Source organism: Sus scrofa, chromosome 2, assembly GCF_000003025.6.
Source record: "Sus scrofa isolate TJ Tabasco breed Duroc chromosome 2, Sscrofa11.1, whole genome shotgun sequence".
Classification (NCBI taxonomy): Eukaryota; Metazoa; Chordata; class Mammalia; order Artiodactyla; family Suidae; genus Sus; species Sus scrofa.
In genome coordinates, this window is record NC_010444.4 from 78,622,034 (window position 1) to 78,642,124 (window position 20,091).

The following is a 20,091-nucleotide window of genomic DNA, read 5'->3' on the forward strand; positions in this document are numbered from 1 at the left end:
GATAGGAAGAGAAATGAAAGGAAATCACATGGAAAAAACTTCAGGTCTTTGCAGCAGGATGTCAAACAATTTTCTAAAAGGATTTATTAATCTTACAAGTACTTTTAATCTGGAAATATTTTGCAGCCAAATTTGCCATGTACAGATAACGTAGCATTTGATATGGAAAGGCTCACCAGAACCCAAGCAGTTAACCGAAGATCAGCCCTAGGTGACCTCGCCAGTGACAACTCCCTTGGCCTGGAGCCACTTCGAACTTCGGGGATCTCGCCTCTTCCTCAGGATGGGGAGCTCACTCCTAGAACGGGAGAGATCAACATTGCAGTAACAAGTAAGTGGGCCCTGTGCCCAGGGCACAGGACAGATTTGCTGCTGGTGTTCAGCATGTGGTAGAGTTAAGGCAGTCACTGGGGCCAGCGACTTAGTCTGCAACCGAGAAAGTAATGGGTGCTTCTGTTAAAACAGATATTTGGAGTAATGGAACTTTCTTTATAGTAAGAAGCTTGTGTATGTGTGTGTGTAATTAATAGGAATAGCTGCCATTTGATGAGGAGCACAGCAGAGGTTTGTTGTGGTAGCTGTGTTAGTAAACCTGTTTAGAAATGATTGCATTGCAGACGGGGCTGTGAGGTAGGGCGTCAGCAGTATCTTGGTGTGTTGTGACTGTGAGCACCAGTGGTCTCAAGTTCCTAGACTGCCAGCAGCGTAGTGAAAAGCTAATGCAGAATTTCAACCTAAAAATTCACAACTTCAGAGACAGTTGAGATGGCCGGTTGCTGCTCACTTTATTTTATACTTTCATGAAATTTGGTGTCTTGGCATTTATTTCTTTGTATAATCGTACAAGAGGTATGAGAAAAACCAAAAGGTAATCTACCTTTAAAAAACGCTCTGGGCTAGTTATGAATGTCGTGATTATTGAATTATTGACGAAAAGAAAAAAATGCTGGAGTGTCTTGATGGCCTTGCCTAAGTATGAGTGGGTTGGCAGGCGTGCGAGTGGCCTTGTGGACATTTACCCCGTAACAAGCCAGTTGTTTTCAACCCATTCTTTATGTGTTATTTTCATCTAACAGCCTTTCACCCCATCTTCCTCATCACCACTCTGGTGCTGCCTTTTCCAGTTTATGCTGTTGCTTGCCTCTAGCTTTGAGCCCTAACCCTAATGGGACTTCTCAAAACTCTAGGAGTCAGTAAAATGGATAAAGCTGATACAAAAGAGTTTCCCCTTACATAGTAAGACTTGTGTGGTCTATTCATTTGAAGTATACATGTTTTTAACCAACCGAAATTTATTGTCAGAGAATGATTTCCCAGGTTTTATTCTGTCATGTGTCTAAACTCAAGGAGATCTCGTTCCGTTATAAAATAAGTAAAGTTATTCTTCCATGTAGTTTGATTCATTTCTTACCATTCCCCAGTGGTTTGTTTTAACAGCATTTCATGTTTTCCTGCTTTGACATTTAGGTTTTATGGGCTAGATTTTAAAAATCTGATCTAGTGCTAATAAAGGAGACAAAAGTTGTCTGTTTGTTAATGAGTTTTCGGTAGGCCCTTCATTGATCAGCATTTATTGAGCACCTACTACTACATTAAATACTAATCCCTTTCTATTTTATATAGAAATGTCCTTTCAAAATCTTATGTTTTGATGATCAAAAGTATTTCTTTATGTATCAAATCACTCATCTTTAGCAGAATTTGTACGTGTTAATAAATGAAATTCTTGTGTTAAATTAGACCAAAGCAACCTCTCCTTTAACCTCAAAGCTCTGTAGTGCCATGTTAACTACAGTGCATTCAACCAGCATCCGCTGTGTGCAAGGCACTGTGCTAAACACACACTGAGGAGGACAGAGGTGACTGAGACCCCGGCTGCAGTGGATTGCTGCTAAAATACCCCTGGGCCCATTGAGTATTATTATAATGGTGTTTACTTCTTTTTCGTTGTGAATTTTTGAAACTGAAATGCCATGCATGTATGGATGCTATATGCAAAATGAGAAACAGACATAATTGAAGTTCTGAAAGTCTGCTTATCTAGTATAAAAGTCAAATATGAAAAAAACAAAGAATGGTATGTTAAGCTTCTTGATACTGAGGGCCAGCCATCCCTTAATTTTTTAAATGTCAGGGTACATTTTTTTCTAACTTAAATATATGTGGACAAAAACAGTGGATTTTGCATGGGTTCCTGAATGTTTATTTTGACATAAATAAAAAACCTTATAAACTCACTATATTGAGGAATTTATATTCCAAGAAGCACTGACTTCACTGTTATCTAAAAAAGAGGGAGTTCCCATTGCAGCTCAGTGGTAACAAACCCTACTAGTATCCATGAGGACATGGGTTCAATCTCTGACCTCGCCTAGTGGGTTAAGGATCTGGCGTTGCTGTGGTGTAGGTCCCAGACGTGTCTCGGATCCCCTGTTGCTGTGGCTGTGGTGTAGGCCAGCAGCTACAGCTCCAATTCCACCCCTAGCCTGGGAACTTGCATATGCTATGGGTGTGGCCCTAGAAAGACGGGGGAAAAAAAGAAAGAGTTTGCTGTGCCTTTTAATGATGCAAACCCAAGGTGGCAGAGAAATACTCATAGAACAACTCAGCCTCCAGGAATCCTGAAGAACAGTTCTTCTTAACCTTTTGAAGATCACCACCTTTAAAATTCAATGAAAATGTAATCATCTTTTTCTAGAAAAATTCCTAGGCGCACACAGTTTTGCATAGATACAGGATTCATGGAAATAATATTGAGAAACAGGCATTGTTATACACAGCTTTCACATATAAACGTTTGGCATTCCAAGTATAAATTTGTTCTTTCTGCATTATTGCAGGTGTATAGGGAGTTTTGCTGTGTAACACTTTTGTTAAACCAGCCCTTGTTCGTGTATATGTCAGGAAATATTCTATAGTTAAGACTTTTTAGGAAGTCAGATTGGTTCTCAGGTTATTTTTGAGGTTCTCAGTAAATACTGTTTTGGGGACATTACCTTGATAATACAGACTTTGAAAAGTTAAGGGAAAATATTAACTGATTTCCTGAATCTAGAGACTAGATAAAAACCCTTATAGTTCCGTGTACCAGAGGTTTTCAGCTCTTTGATGGGCCAAGTACCTTGTGAATAACCTACCCTTCCTACTTCTGCTTAATAAAGCCAGGACAGCCTGTGCTGCTTCCCAGCAGTGGGAGTGTGAAGGGTAGTCCTCTTCTTAGCAGAAGATACCAATAAGATGTCCTTTTTAAATAAAGACTGCAAGTAAACCCACTCAAAAGAGAAAAGGATATAGACGTGAATGCCATTGCAGGCCAGCCTGTGGACTGCTTGGAGTTAACCCACTCAATCTTTGGGAACCACTGCTCCATATTTCTAAGCCTTTCTTTAAGAACAAGTGACACAACCATGCAGAAGTGACAAAATGAAGAAGGAAAGGTTATAGTATGGCTATCCCACTTTACTGTCTTTTAAAATTAAGTTTTTAAAGATCTACGTTCATGTGCAACTTTATATACATCTTTTTGCTGCACACTTTTTGGTGGCCACACTTCTCACAAATCTCAGGATCTTAATCCGAAGAAATGTTTGGGCCATGCTTTCGTTTCTCCCTTGCAGCTTTCACCACTACTTCCACTAACTTTCTCCACTTAGTAGCTCTCTGGCAAACCTCCTCCTGCTTCACTTCCTTGGGCCAGTCTTGGCTTACACCTCCGTTGACATCTGCTTCGTTGCATTTGAGGGAAATGTTGACATCGATTTGACTTAAGCCTTCTCCCCAGAGTGATTTCCTCCCTTTCCTTTGTCAACAGAAGAATGGTTTATTATTGCCAGTTTTGGCCTCCTCAGTGCTCTCACACTCTGCTACATGATCATCAGAGCCACAGCTAGCTTGAATGCTAATGAGTAAGTAACAAATTGTTTTTTGGATTGCATGTGCCCGATGATCCCAAGAAAATATGTAGAATAATATTCATAAAGATCATAAGAATTGGCTCCCACCAATTTCATACTGTTCCTGGTGGAATCATACCTAGCAAAACAGTTTATTTCATGAACAGTAACACTGATTGGGAGTTCACCTTGTTCAGCAGCAGCTGCTTACTTGAGAAAAGATTTCGGGGCTTTCATTAGCCATAAGCTTAGAGTAAATCAACAGTGGAACAAATGCCAAGGGAACCAGTACAGTCATAGGATGTGGAGAATTCCCATGTCCTGATCATTGATAGGCAGGCTTAACCTAGAGTCCTACATACTTAGCTTTTGGTGGAGTACTAGCACCCTGGCCTATGGTCAAAGAAACATGAATGTTTAACCTGCAATAAAGAAGCAATCAGGAAGATCTTTTTGTTTCCAAATGTTAGAAAGACTGTCAAGGAAAAAAAAAATAAGCATAGACTACATCTCCATAGGACAGAAAGGGGACCAAAGGGTAGATTATAGGAGGGCAGAATTTCACCTTGGTCAAAAGAGAGGAGTATCTTCAGCAAGGCTACTTACCAGTGAGACGGTTTGCTGCAAGGGTAGGGAGAGCCCAGGACTAGGGATGCAGGTGGAAGCAGGGTGTTATTTGTCAGGGCTGCTATAGGTAAAAGGTTATTCAGAGGATGGAAAATTGGACTAGATGACTGTTGAGGTCCATTTTGATCCAGCGATTCTCCAAGAGTAGCTTTCCATGGGGGTAAAATACAAAAAGTAATTTTTTGTTTTTGTTTGTTTTTGCTTTAAATTTTGAGTGTTTGCTGTAGGATATTATTCAGTCCTTTCTTTTAAGTAGTACTCATGAAAACTAATTCAAGACGAAAGCATCCCTGGGACACTACCCAAATTTGAACCTGAATTGGTGGGATTCCTATGCTATGTTTGGTTGCGTCCTGGCATTTTAATTGATCAATAACAACCGCTAAGCTCATGTAATTGTTTTAACTGAATGTTCCTAGACTGACTGTGGAAACAGTGGGCAAGTAACCTCCACTTCCAGCAACGTGATTTTATTACCTCTAACCTGATCTGTTGGGTAGATACTTATAAGAAGTACCCTTTGGCATCCTTGACATTACAGATTGGGCAGATGTCATGGTCCACTGTCAAGGCATTTTTCAACCTTCAGATGAGCACTCTCGGCTTCATCCAACAGGTCAACAGCTAACTGCTTCTGTTGGGCCCACCTTATGCAATTTTACTTCAACTTACATTAATTGTTCTGATCCAGAAAACAAACATACCTAGATTTGACTCTCCATACAGTACCTCCATAGTTTGCTTGTGAGACCTGGGCAGTTATATTTATCTGAAGCTCATTTTAGCCATCCATAAAACAGAAATCATGATAGTACATCATAGGATCGTTATGAGAATTAGCATACAAAGTGCTTAGCACAGTGCCTCGTACATAATAAGTGCTCAATAAATGTTAGCCAAAACAATTCCTCTAAGATTATTTCAAAATTCTACGAATAAGATGGCCATCTGGAATTTCTGTCATGGCTCAGCAGAAACGAACCCAACTAGTATCTATGAGAACTCGGGTTTGATCCCTGGCCTTGCTCAGTGGGTTAAGGATCCAGCGTTGCCGTGAGCTGTGGTGTAGGTCACAGACACAGCTCGGATCCCACGTTGTTGTGGCTGTGGTGTACGCCTGCAGCTGTGGCTCCGATTCAGATCCTAGCCAGGGAATTTCTCTATGCTGCCAGTGCAGCCCTGAAAAGGAAAAGGAAAAAAAAAAAAGATAGCCATCTGTCTTTATCATTTGGCAAATAAATTTTATTTTTTTCTATGAATTAGAATACAGAATCATAAGTTCTCATGATTGCCTATGGTTCAAACCGCAATTTGAAGGGAAATATTTATTTCATCTGCAGTCAGCTCTTTTGCTTACTCCCATACTGACCCATCAGACTAGATGATAATGTAAGCCCACTTTTTAAAAATTTCACAAATGAGTGAAAACCAATCACACAAAGTAGCTGCACACTGGGTACTTTTAGAAAATTAAGTGATTGAATAGTCACCTCGATGCCTCTTGGAATCTGCCAGGTGCTCGGTTCATATATTTTAGAGAATGCTCAATAAACATGTTACCTATTATACAGGTCCATGCATAAATGACTGCATGACTCAGAATCCAAGTCATAGATCTTAGATTCATGTCTTAGTCCATCCTTTCTCCCATTAGCCTTTGTAGAGGGTTGATACTGCAGTTGTTCATTTGAATATTATTTCTGGAGTTCCCATTGTGGTGCAGTGGAAACAAATCCGACTAGGAACCATGAGGTTGTGGGTTCGATCCCTGGCCTCCCTCAGTGGGTTAAGGATCCGGCATCGCTGTGAGCTGTGGTGTAGGTCGCAGACACGGCTGGGATCCCTCATTGCTGTGGCTCTGGCGTGGGCTGGCAGCTGTAGCTCCTACTAGACCCCTAGCCCAGGAACCTCCATATGCGGCAGGTGCATAAAAGTCAATATTATTTCTGTGCCTTCAGTCAAAACCACTCTGAAGGACAACTTCCATGATCCCATTCAGAGAGAGAAGTTGAGAGAGAGTATGTGTGTTTGTGTGTGTATTAACATATGGATGCATGAAAGGTTGGTCACCAAAATATCAATGGTGATTGTCCTAATTTAGTACAATTTTGGGTGATGTTTTTCTCTCCTATTGTGCTTTTATGTGTTTTTTTTTTTTTGTAAACAATGACTTAATTTTTTAAAGACTATTTTTAATTGTAGGAGATAAAGGAAGGATAATATCCACTCTTATTCAATGTCTCTTTCCCAAAAATATTGATGGAAAATTCCTATGTGATTTTAATTCCAGAGAAAGGTTTATTTTAGCAAATTTATAATTATTCTTCATTAATGAATTTTTTGAAATCTTTCTTATTTTCCTTTTTACCTTTATCAAAAAATTGCAGTCAAATGAGATTGCCTTTTCAATTTAATTGTTCTGTTTCAGTGTTCTAGGTAACCTCATCCATTTGTAAGATAGTCTTCTATATAAATAGATTCTGTCTTTCACGTATTAATGAATTGTCTGGAAATTAGTAGTAAATTCCACCTTATGCATTCTACCTATTTTTTTTTTCATTCTACGTTATGTTATAGTTTACTTTTTTGACAGTGTTGCACTGAACTTGTGTATTGTGGTGTGTAAGACCTTGACCCAGTCTAGTCACTGGTGAAGCCCTGTGAGCAAGATAAAGCAGTGCGGGCCAGGAATAAAGGCAGGAACTTGGGCAGGTCCAGGCCTCCATGGGTTCATAGGTTGCTGCTCCACTAGGGGTGAAAGCACTCCCACCTCCCTTACCACACTGCGTGTTCACCCAGGGCGTGATGCTGTTGGCTTAACTCAGAAGTCAGTCAAAATTCCACCTATCTGGGGTCACTCCCCTTGTATTGCAATGAAATGCTATTTATTTAGGTACTCAACCATGACTAATTGTGCTTTAACTTTTTTTAATACTGCAAACAAATCTAGTGACTTTTGAGACTTTGCAAAATAATCAGGGTAGTAGTCAAAAAAGAAATATATGCAAGGTAAATATATTTATATATATTAGTTTCCCATGCATTTGTTTCTTGACCTAAGTAAGGAAGATTACTGAACTTCAGTTGAGGCTCTCTGTTCTGCTTCATTATACAACTAAAACTTGTTAAATCCCAACGTTTACCTGGTTATATTTATATAAATATATTTTTCCCTCAGCATAGGAAAAGCAAATATTGTCGTTGTTGGTTTTTTTTTTTTTTTTTGAGGAACATGTTGTCAGATATGTGGATGATATAGGAGAGATTTGGAGTTGACTGGGAGGTTCAGCTAGGTTCCTGGATTCTGATGCATAGAAACCATGTTCTCAGATTTGCAGAGGAGTGTAGCCCAGGGAGTCAAGATTCAGAACAGTCTCAGCAGGAGGAAATGAATCTGATGCGGTTAACTTAATGAAGTAACTGGAACAAGTGTGAAATCCTGTAGCATAACCAAAGACCAAGAAGCTCTAGCTCATGGCAGGTGGTTGGGCTTCGGTTTTCCACACCTTTGTTCCTCTTGCGCTGTCCTCCTCTGAGGTGTAGTGGTAAAATTTATAGATCAGGTCAAAGGGATTGGTGTTTCTTTTTTGGTCTCTACTCAGTATTTCTGAATTGTTTTGCTGACACTCTTTAAGGGGAACATGGACATCTCAGTATCAGAGGGTCTGAAAACTTAATCATTTGATATCTTGGGGATGCTTACCTTAGAAAAGAAGACACTGAAGTGACGTGAGAAATGTTCCCAGGTATTTGGAGAATGCCCCAAGATGAGAACAGCTGTTGACTGCATGCCCACCAAGAACTTATTCCTGTGTTGGGCTCTGTTACTACCAGCATTACCCTATTTAATCGTAATAGTCCCCTGGTGACTAACCAGTGCTGGCAGAGGGTGCTTGTTTGCTTGCTTGTGTAGTTCTGGAGCTCTGGAGACATCTACAAGGAGGTAGATTTCCTCTTAAGTGAAGAAAGAACTTTCTGCCAGTCAGAATAGTCCATCCATACCATGGGCAATCTTGAAAGCTAATGAGCTTGCCAGGACCTGCCTATTCCAACAGAAGCTACGAGGCTGGAGCTGTTCGGAGGCAGATCCTGAGTCTAAGACTAAGACTCCTTCCAATTCTCAGAGTTCCTCTTGAATTGACTGTCCCAAATGGTCCCTTCCTAGGAGAGATCAGAGCCCAAGGAGAAGGGTTGGGGTATCTACTGGCTGCCTCTTTTAGAACCTTCAGTGTCAAAGCAATTTTTTTTTTAACTTTTTTTTTTTTTTTTTTTTTTTTTTTTTCTGGCCACAGCTATGGTGTATGTCGCAGCTGCAGCTCAGATTCAATCCCTGGCATGGGAACTTCCATGTGCCATGGGTATGGCCGAAAAAGAAAAAAAAAAAAAAGACCTCGTTTAAGTGTCTTTTGCTTTCCACTGTCACCTCAATGATATATGCTAGGCTCTCAATAAATATTTGTTAAATACAGTAAACAAATAAGCAAACTGACAACTATAGAATTAAAAAAAAAATCTTGTTTTTAACCATCTCCTATTATAAGAAATACATTTTACATTGTGACATGTTTAACTGAAATGAGTTTCACAGACATTTTCCTTACTACATGCCGTGTACTCTGATCTGTTCTCTGTGCTTTTTATTGTTGTTGTTATTATGAATGTCGGTCATGAGATTCTACATTGATTTTATGAACCATTGTTAGGTTCCAGTCTGCAGTTTGAGAAACACTGGATCTAAAGCATTCTGAATTTTTAGTTCTTAACCTAATACATTTTGCTCACACCAGCACCCATCTTTGATCGTTTATTTGCCTGAGGCAGCCTTTTTTGTAGCATTGCCAGCAAAGATTTGCTCCCAGTTTGATAATGAATCCACTTCTTTTAGTATTTAGTTCTCCTTTTATCCACTCTGATCCTGAGGTACATTCGCAAAAGGGTAACCTGAGGACCAGAGGGGCTGAATGACCCCCAAGAAATGCCATGGAAAGAAGGGCATGGGATTAAAGCCCAGTATTTCTGGCTCCAAATCTTTCCTTTACAGTGCTTGTCTCTGACTATGCCAGAGAGCCATTTAAGGGCTCCCAATAATGCAGTTGAGAAGATAATTTTGGTTTCCTAAAAACCTTATGACAAAAAGATTAAAGCAGCAGAACCTTTGATTAGACTTCTGCCCTGTCTTTGAGAGTGGTCCATCTTTTATTTTTCAGAAGTGCCTTTAATGTTTGGCTGCATAGTTGTTTATAATTTCTTAGGCAGCCAAGGAGTTTCTGTCATGGCACAGCAGAAACAATCTGACTAGGAACCATGAGGTTGCGGGTTCAATCCCTGGCCTTGCTCAGTGGGTTGAGGGTCTGGCGTTGATGTGGCTGTGGCGTAGGCTGGCGGCCGCAGCTCCGATTGGACCCCTAGCCTGGGAACCTCCTTATGCTGCAACTGCAGCCCTAAAAAGACAAAAAAAAAAAAAAAAAAAAAAAAAGCAGCCAAAAAACGTTTTAAAATCTTGATTTGCCCATTAAAAGCCCTTATACCTAAGATCCAGTCTTTCTGAGGAATATTTATAAAAACAATGTGTTATCTTAAATATGAAGTTACAGTAGGAGCTCCCTGATGGCTCAGTAGGTTAGGGGTCTGGCATTTTCACTTCTGTGGCTCTGGTTACAGCCGATTCGATCCCTGGCCCAGGAACTTCCACATGCCACAGGTGTGGCCAAAAAAAAAAAAAATATATATATATATATATATATATATATATATGAACTACAGTAAACAATAAAATGTAGAGAAGTTGCTGTGAATGGCCTTCATACCCCACCTTTCATTCCTTAGGCCCCTCTCCCCAGTGCTCACAAGGCACTACCTTGCCCTGCAGGAGCCCTGGGGGGAGGGCTGCACTGCCCAGTGCTCAGTGCAGTGCAGTGGTGGTTGGAATGGCGGGAGTCCAGGGAGTGCCTGCAGACCCAGCATAGTGTGACATGGGCATAGCCTCTCAGCACCACACAGACACAGGGGACTGCTGCTTTTGCCCTGGGGAGGTTGAGAAAGGCTTCCCGGAGGGAGTGAAACCAGTCACAAGGTGAGAAAAAAGCAGAGCATATTCAGGGGATTGTGATTGTGGTTCGTCTACTGTAGGTGGTGCTGGCGGTAGGCAGACTACAGAATTTGGCTTTTTTTTTTTTTTTCTTTTTTCCTTTTTTTTTTTTTTTTTTTTTTTTTGTAAACAGCAGGTGATATCTAAGGCTTTTTTCAGCAAAAAGAAAATTCCTGCTGACTGAGAAGTTGCTTTGGCATGGTAGAGACTGGAGCCAAGAAGGAAGGTTAGGTGAAAATACAGAGCTGATGGAGAAAGTCAGGGTGATGGGGAGGAAATAAAACAAGAGGTGCTGGGAGGCAAGGGGGGTGAACGGGAGATGCTGGAGAGTTGTATGATGACCAGAGATTAGGGGGTTTGAAGTTTTGATCTCAAGCTCAGCAGAGAGAAAAGAGAGCAGAACTGAAGATAGATATGCTATGAGAGCCATGGAAATGAACCAGACTACACAAGCTAGGGCGGTCCCACAGTGCCAGAGGAGCAGCATTAGCCTGAGGGTAGTGCAGGAAACTGTAAAAGATTTCTCATACTTTCGGGCACCTGATTGAGGGCACACGCACACGCACGGTCTGGGGAGTTCCTGTAAGAAAGCCTTACATCCCTGGGTATCTGTACTCTTCAGTCTTATTTCAAAATAAATAATGACAGTTTGAGATATAAAGGGGAAGCATATTGTAAAGACAGCAGCTACAGATTTCAGGACACTTAGCATTTAGAACATGTGTTCAAACAAGGAAAAATTACACATTGTATGATAACTGTCCCTGCATTTTTAGACAAAATGCTGTTAGCCTGTGCTTTTCCCTGCATTCTTTTTGGAAGTACAAACACACTTTTAAGTGACTGAGCCACTTGGCCTCAGATCTGAAGCTGTTGATTTTAGGAACATGCTCAGTGCTTACTGGCGTTACCAAATTGGGCTGGGAAATACTTGGGGACAGCCCCAGGCCACCCTTCAGTTAGGATCACTCTCTCTGTTATTTTGAAACATTGACAACCACCCTCCAACTAATTCTTGACCTCTCTTTTTTTCCTTTTATTCCATAGGGTAGAATGGTTTTGAAGAAGGAAAAAACTGCTTTCTGACTGATTGCCTTGAAGGAAAAAAGAACCTATTTTTGTGCATCATTTACCAATCATGCCACACAAGCATTTATTTTTAGTACATTTTATTTTTTCATAAAATTGCTAATGCCAAAGCTTTGTATTAAAATAAATAAATAATAAAATTAAAAGATTATGTCGTTGAGTATTATTCACCCACTTGCGTTTGGCAGGCTGATTTGGAGGTCATATACCCAAATTTCATTTGTGTATGTGTCAGAGACAGAGCGTGCTCATACTCCCCAGGGGAGGAATAGTGACGCCGTTTCTATTGGTATTTTCATGTTGGCTCCTGCTATGCCAGATAAGACCCAGGTGAGCCCTCCTGTGTGGTGATGCCACCTGGGGCCCTGAATTGAGTTTCTCCACTTTATTTTTTTCGAGGTTGCCATTCACTCTCAAATAATGTCTTGTTCCTTTGTTTGTGGTTTATCTGCCTCCTCCAGCCGACACTGACATTTACCAGTGTCACTTGCCACTGTATCCCGGGTACCTAGTAGAGTGCTTTGCACGTAGTAAGTGCTCAATAAATACTTGGTGGAATGAAAGGATGAGTGTAAGAAAAATTTTCCAAAGTACCTGCTGATCAGTAATAAATTTAACTGTCCGAGATTTTCTTTTACCAAGTTTGTAGTGTATTCTTTTAAAAACAATGAATTCTAAAAAGTTGAATGAGAGAGTAATTTTACATGTGTAAATGAAATCTTTTTTGCATTATTTGTAAGGAAGGTGTTGAAATATTTTATATTACATAGAATCATATGCTTCAGTATGTGTAACGTTTTGAGCAGCAAATTTCCCACTTTCCACCTCTGCATACCTGAGGGGTGAGAATATCCCCATTAATAGCAGATCCACTACAGCAGTCATACTCACATCAGTAGGGGGTTGAAGATTTTTTTCTTTATTGCAACACAATTCACATACCATAAAATTTACCTTTTTAAAGGGTAAGTCATTTTAATGGTTCTTAGTATATTCACAAGGGTCTCAGCTCTCACAACTGACTCCAGGACATTGTTATCATCCCAAAAAGAAGCCTCATGGAGTTCCCATTGTGGTGTAGTGGAAAGAAATCCAACTAGTATCCATGAGGACATGGGTTCTATCCCTGGCTTCACTCAATGGGTTGGGGATCCGGTGTTGCCATGAGCTGTGATGTAGGTCGTAGATGCAGTTTGGATCCCATGTTGCTGTGGCTGTGGTGTAGGCCAGCAGCTGCAGCTCTGATTTGACTCGGCCTGGGAATGGCCTCAGGTGTAGCCCTAAAATGCAAAAAAAAGAAGCAGCCTCATAACCATTAACAGTAACCTCTTACCCCTGCCAGCCCAGAAACCACCAGTCTTTCTTCTCTGTCTTTATGGATTTGCTTGTGGTGGACATTTCAAATGAGTAGAACCATACAACACGTGGTTGTGTCTGGCTTCTTTCACTTAGTATAATATCTTCAAAGTTCATCCAGTTGTAGCATCTGTCTGTGCTTCATCTTTTTTTGTAGCTGAATGCGATTTCGTGTGTGGCTATATACTGCATTTTGTTCTTCCAGTCATCCATTGACTGGACATTTGAGTTGTTTCCACATTTTGGCTTTTATGAATAATGCTTCTATGAACATTTGCATACAAATTTTTGTGTTAACATATCTTTTCGGTTCTCTTGGGTAGATCCCCAGGAGTAGAATTGCTGGGGCATATGTTAAATCTAAATTTAACTTGTTGAAAAACTGCCAAACTGTTCTCCAAGCAGCTGCATGATTTCACATTCCTACCAGCAGTGTACAAGGGTTCCAGTTTCTCTACATCCTCACCAGTGTGTATTTTCCTTTTTCTAAAAATGTATGAAAAAATAAATTATTAAAAATAAATAAATAAATAAAAATGTATGAGTTGCCACATGGCTCGGTGGGTTAAGGATCCAGCGTCATCACTGCTGTGGTTCTGGTTACAGCTGTGGCACAGGTTTAATCCCTAGTCCAGGAACTTTTGCACACCATAGGCACAGCCAGAAAAGAAATTAAAAAATAAAAAAGTATATCCATGTATAGTGGGTGTGAAGTGGCACATCATTATAGTTTTAATTTGCACTTTCCTAGTGACTGATGACTTTGAACAGCCTTTCTATTGGCCACTTGAATATCTTCTTTAGAGAAATGTCTGTGCAAGTCATTTGCCCATTTTTAATTGGATTATTTGTCTTTTTGTTATTGAGTTGTAAGCGTTCTTTATATCCAGATATTAGGCCCTTATCAAATATACGACTTGCAAATATTTTCTCCTATAAGTTCTTTATTCACCTTCTTGATAGTATCTTTTGGAGTAGAAGTTTTTTTGTTTAGGGGGTTTGTTTTTGTTTGTTTGTTTGTTGATTTTTTAGGGCCTCGTGTGGTATATAGAAGTTTCCAGGCTAGGGGTCAAATCAGATCTGCAGCTGCCAGCCACAGCCACAGCAAGAGCAACACAGGATCCAAGCCATGTCTGCAGCCTACACCACAGCTCACAGCAACGTCAGATCCTTAACCCACTGAGCAAGGCCAGAGACTGAACCCATACCCTCATGGACACTAGTCAGGTTCATTACCACTGAGCCACAACGGGAACTCCCTGGGTTTGATTTTTTGTGCGTGTGGAGTCCAATTTGTCTGTTTTTTCTTTGGTTGTTTGTATTTTAGGAGTTGTATCTAAGAAACTATGCCTAATTCAAGAGTTTTACAGTTTTGATTTTTATATTTCATTCTTTCATCTATTTTGAATTAATATCTGTATATGATGTGAGGTAGAGGTCCATCTTCATTGTTTTTTGCATGTGGATATCCATTTGAACCAGTACCATTTGTTAAGAGATTATTCTCTTTCTTCCCAGTTGAATGGTCTGGCATCCTTGTCAGAAGTCAGTTAAGCATAATAAATGAGTTTATTTCTGAACTTTCAATCCCATTTTATTGGCCCCTATGTCTGTTCTTGTGCCAAGATCACCTGGTAATGATTACTGTTGCTTTGTATTAAGTTCGAAATTGGGATATGCGAGTCCTCTAACTTGGTATTTCTTTTTCTTGTCTTTTTCTTTTTTTTCTTTTGTCTTTTTAGGGCCAAACCTGAGGTATATGGAAATTCCCAGGCTAGGGTTCGAATCGGATCTGCAGCTGCCACTCTATGCCACAGCCACAGCAGTGTGGGATCTGAGCCACATCTGCCACCTTCACCACAGCTCATGGCAACACTAGATCCCCTATCCACTGAGTGAAGCCAGGGATTAAACCCACATCCTCATGGATACCAGTCAGGTTCATTTCCTCTGCACCACAATGAGAACTCCCTGTGTGTTTTTTTTTCCAAGACAGTTTTGGCTATTCAAGATCCCTTGCATTTCCATATGAATTTTAGAATCAGTTTTTTAATCTCTGTGGGAAAAAAATCCACCTGGAATTTTGATAAGAATTACCTTGAGTTTGCAGGTCATTTTAGGTAGTAGTCATTCTTAACAATATTAACTCTTCCAGGCCATGAACAGGGGATGTCTTCATTTATTTATTTCTATTGAATTATGCCTATAGCAGTGGATCTTTTATCCAACTATGTTGAACACATTTAATAGCTCTAATAGTTTTTTAATGGATGACTTAGAATTTTCTATACACAAGATCATGCCACCTGAAACTGGAGATAGTTTTACATCTTCCTTTCCAATCAGGTTGCATTTTACTTCATTTTCTTGCTTAATTGCCCCTGGCTGGAGCCTTCATTAGTGGAATGTTGAATGAAAGTGGTGTGAGCAAACATTCATGTCTTGTTCCTGATCTTGAGAGGAAAGCTTTCAGTCTCTCACCATTGAGTATGATGTTAGCTGTGGAATTTTCTTTCTTTCTTTCTTTCTTTTTTTTTTTTTTTGGCTTTTTAGGGCCATATCCATGGCATATGGAGCTTCCCAGGCTAGGGGTCTAATTGGAGCTACAGCTGCCAGCCTACACCAGAGCCACAGCAACACCAGATCTGAGACACATCTGTGACCTACACCATAGCTCACAGCAGCGCCGGATCCTTAACCCACTGAGCAAGGCCAGGGATAGAACCCACAACCTCATGGTTCCTAGTCAGATTTGTTTCCACTGTGCCACGACGGGAACTCCCGGATTTTCATAGATGTCCTTTTATAAGGTTGAAAAGTCACCTTCTCTTCTAGCTTGTTGAGTGTTTTTGTCATAAATGAGTTTGGATTGTCAAATGTTGAGATGATTTGAATTGTCAAATGTTCTGTGCCTGTTGAGACGATTGTGTGGTTTTTGTCTTTTATCCTATTAATATGGAATATGACATTATTTTATTTTCCTGTGTTAAACCAGCCTTATATTCCTGAGATAAATCTCAGTTGGTCACAATAGGATTTTGTTTTTATATGTTTCAGGATTCAGTTTGCCAGTATTTTGCAGAGGATTTTTATATCTCTAGTCAATGATGGATATTCGTCTATAATTTCCTTGTGATGTCTTTCCCTGGCTTTTAGTGTAAGTGTAATTAGCCTCATAACGGATTATGAAGTGTTTCCTTTTCCCCTGTTTTTTTGCAAGAGTTTGAGAAGGATTGATATTAGTTCTTTTTTTTTTTTTTTTTTGGTCTTTTTAGGGCGGCACCCGTGGCATATGGAGGTTCCCAGGCTAGGAGTCTAATCAGAACTGTAGCCGCCGGCCTACCCACAGCAACCCCAGATTGAGCCGCATCTGTAACCTACACCACAGCTCGCAGCAATGCCAGATCCTTAACCCACTGAGCAAGGCCAGGGATCGAACCCGAAACCTCATGGTTCCTAGTCGGATTTGTTTCCATTACCCCACAACGGGAACTCCTTAATTGTTAATTCTTAGTTGGTAGAAGTCACCAGTGAAGCCACCTGGTCCTGTGAGAAGTTTTTTTGATTAGTGAATCACTCTTTTCTTACAGGCCTATTCAGATTTTCTGTTTCTAGTCAAGTCAGTTTCAGTAATTTGCGTCTCTCTAGGAATTTGTCCATTTCGTCTAAGTTATCTTATTTGTTGGCATATAGTTATCTATAATGTTCCCTTATAATTTTTTTTATTTCTATAATGTCGATAGTAATGTCCCCTCTCTTGTTTCTGATTTTAGTAATTTGAGTCTTCTTTTTTGCCTGGTCAAAGGCATGTGCTAGATTATTAACTAGTTGTGCCTAGCTAAAAGTTTGTAAATGTTGACCTTTTCAAAGAACCAACTTTTGGTTTTATTGCCTATTTAGCTCTTCTCTATTTTATTAATTTTCACTCACATCCTTATTATTTTCTCCTTTCTGCTTGCTTTGGATCTAGTTTTATCTTCTTTTTCTCTTAAAGGAGAAGATTGGATTATTGATTTCAGGTCAATATAAGCATTTTTAAGATACATTTTCAGCTGTAAATTTCTCTGTAAGAGCAGTTTCACCCATCCATAAGTTTTGATACATTTTGGGTTTTATATTATTCATCTTTCCTCTGGGTTTTTCTTTTGACCTATGGGCTGTTTAGGAACATCTTTAAATCCCACGTATTTGTGAATTTTCCAAATTTCTTTCTTTATGGAGAAGTAGTTTCATTCCACTGTGGTTAGAGAACATACTTTGCATGATTTCAGTTATTTTATATATTGAGGCTTGTTTTATGACCTAACATATGGTCTATCATGGGGAATGTTCCATGTGCACTTGAGAAAAATACATATTTTGCTCTTGTGGGTGGAATGTTCTGTAGATGCCTGTTAGGTCTAGTTGGTTAATAGTGTTGTTTAAATCTTTTATTTTCTTGTTTATCTTCTATTTGTTCTATCCTTATTGAAAGTAGTGTGCTGAAACCTCCAATGATTATTGTTGAATTGTCTGTCTCTCCCTTTGATTTTGTCCTTTTTTGCTCATGTGTTTGAGGGCTCTGCTAAGTGTGTGGAGGGTAAAGAATTTGTAAAAGCTTCACAGGTTACTCATTACATCTTTAATCATTGCAGTTCACCATTTCAGTGACCCTCAGCTGAGTGTGTTTGACCTTACCCTCTAGAATGGGCTCTGTTGCCTTGACATTTTCCTCAAAGCTTATAAAATGTTTTTCACCTAGCAGTATTTTCATAAATTAATAGTATAGTTCCTCCCCACCAACCTTTATTCCAGTGGAAATAAAATTAGTCGTTCCCTCTCTTTCCCATTTAATGTCCTTTCACTCCTTTTCACATTATTTCAAGTTCTCCCAAAGAGGAAAACCTAAAAAAAAATAGTAGGTGCTGTTCAAATATAGAATTTCCATAAGAGTTAAGGAATAAAATGGGTGAATTAATAGGTAGGACTTTCCATTAATCTTAGGGAAGATTTGTTATCATCCATTCACATTTGAACCCCTGTTTTGTGGATTTGAGATCTAACTGACATCAAGTTTTTACATCTCAATTACTTATGGTCACAGTGCCCTTTGAAAGTGAGGGATTTGTTCCTTAGAACTAGAGTTAAAATTAGCATCAAAATGCAGCTGCCTGTTTCTTCATAAACTTGGTGCTGTCAGAGTTCCCTTGTGACACAGTGGGTTAAGGATCCAGTGTTATCGCACGAGCTCGGGTTGCTGCTGTGGCATGGATTTAATCCCTGGCCTGGGAATTAACAACTAAGAAATCAGCTTTATGAATTGAAGTAACATTTCAAAAATTAGAGAGAGTGACCACAATTTCAAAAATTAGAGTGACCAGAAATTAGTGTGGAACAAATGTGATATTTCAGTCTTCAAACCTTTGACAAACTTTTGTAATGCATGAGGCATTGGTTGCCTTGTTTTGTTTTTTTCACACACACAAAGTATATTTCAAGAGTATTTTATTTCATGGAGTTCCTGTTGTGGCCCAGTGGTTAACGAATCCGACTAGGAACCATGAAGTTGCAGGTTCGGTCCCTGGCCTCACTCAGTGGGTTAAGGATCCAGTGTTGCTGTGAGCTGTGGTGTGGGTCGCAGATGCGGCTCGGATCCCGCATTGCTGTGGCTCTGGCGTAGGCGGGTGGCTACAGCTCCGATTAGACCCCTAGCCTGGGAACCTCCATATGCCGCGGAAGCCTAGGAAAGGCAAAAAGACGGGGAAAAAAAAAAAAGATTATTTTATTTCAAGGAAGCCTCAGTGTTTACAATAGACCAAAAAAGTTGGTAAGGATTTAGTCCAAAGGGCCTCCAACAGAAATGCACGTTGCTTGATCCTATCTGGCAGCTTCAGGACTGAGGAAATTAAATCTGATTTCTCTTTTGGCCAGCTGGATTGTAACTCTGGATTTTTTCATAATTGAGAAAAGATCCTGAAGGTTCCTTGACATTGGGGGGGGGGGGGGAAGGATTTTATTACTTGCAGCAGGTAAGGAGAATACCAGAGATCTTTCGAAAAGCAATGTCTCTCCTTGGCTTTTTATCTACCAGATTATTTGGTTATGCAGAATTCCTTATCAAGACAGTTTAAGAATGGAACTATATAGCCATAAATGGTACAACTAATCCAGTTAAGATAGAAACTGATGTGATCTCTGCTGTGAAGCTGGACAGGAAAAAACTGTTAACAATAGCTAGCAGTTCACATCGCATTGGACGTGCCAGGCACCATGCTAAATGGTTTATCATTTTCATTTGGCAGCATCCCAAAAGTATAGCTCTTTTCTCTCTTCCAACTGAACAAACTGAAGCTTAGAGAAGGTCAAGTAACTTGGCCAAGGTCACTCACCAATTAAGTGGCAAAATCTGAAATGAGAACCTGGCAGCCCAGGGTCATTGTTGCTAAAGTGCTGGCCACCCTCCTGCCCTGTGACAGTCGGGCCAGTATTTGTTAAGTTGTACACAATTCTTAAGGATTTCAGAGACTCGGGGGAGAAAACAAAAATGAACAGAGGGAGCTATCTGAGGGCAAAGCTTTATGTACACATACATACTTGTATGGTATATTTAAAGTTAATGAATACTCACAATAATAATAGCTAACATATAGTGTAAGCATGTTGCATATATTAACTCATTTAATCCTTGCACCAGTCCTATTATTAACCTCATTTTGCAGCTGAGGAAACCAGGTTAAAGAAGTCCAGTAACTTGCCAAGGGAACAGTGTTAGTACGTAGCTACAGCTGGACTCTAGTACAGATAGACTGGTTCCAGAGCAGTGTTTTTTTGTTTTTGGAGGGGTTTTTTTGTCTTTTTGTCTTTTTAGGCCCTCACCCATGGCATATGGAGGTTCCCAGGCTAGGGGTCCAATCAGAGCTGTAGCTGCCAGCCTACGCCAGAGCCACAGCAACGCAGGATCCAAGCCTCGTCTGCAACCTCCCTCACAGCTCATGGTGACAGTGGATCCTTAACCCACTGAGCGAGGCCAGGCATCAAACCCGAATCCTCATGGATGCT

General features: G+C 40.0%; 1 protein-coding gene across 4 annotated transcripts in view; it reads left to right on the forward strand.

Annotated features, from left to right (window-relative positions):
* RNF130 (ring finger protein 130) overlaps window positions 1-20,091 on the forward strand; it is a 154,318-nt gene that overhangs the window by 106,316 nt on the left and 27,911 nt on the right. The window contains exons 7-9 of one of the 4 annotated variants that reach the window (XM_021084321.1): window positions 127-331; window positions 3,812-3,905; window positions 11,656-11,843. In XM_021084321.1, the coding sequence (XP_020939980.1) occupies window positions 127-331; window positions 3,812-3,905; window positions 11,656-11,671 (315 nt within the window). In that variant the 3' untranslated portion in view covers window positions 11,672-11,843. Of the gene's footprint in view, window positions 1-126; window positions 332-3,811; window positions 3,906-11,655; window positions 11,846-20,091 lie in introns of those variants that run through there. The other 3 variants (XM_021084320.1, XM_021084323.1, XM_021084322.1) reach the window with 3 other exon arrangements.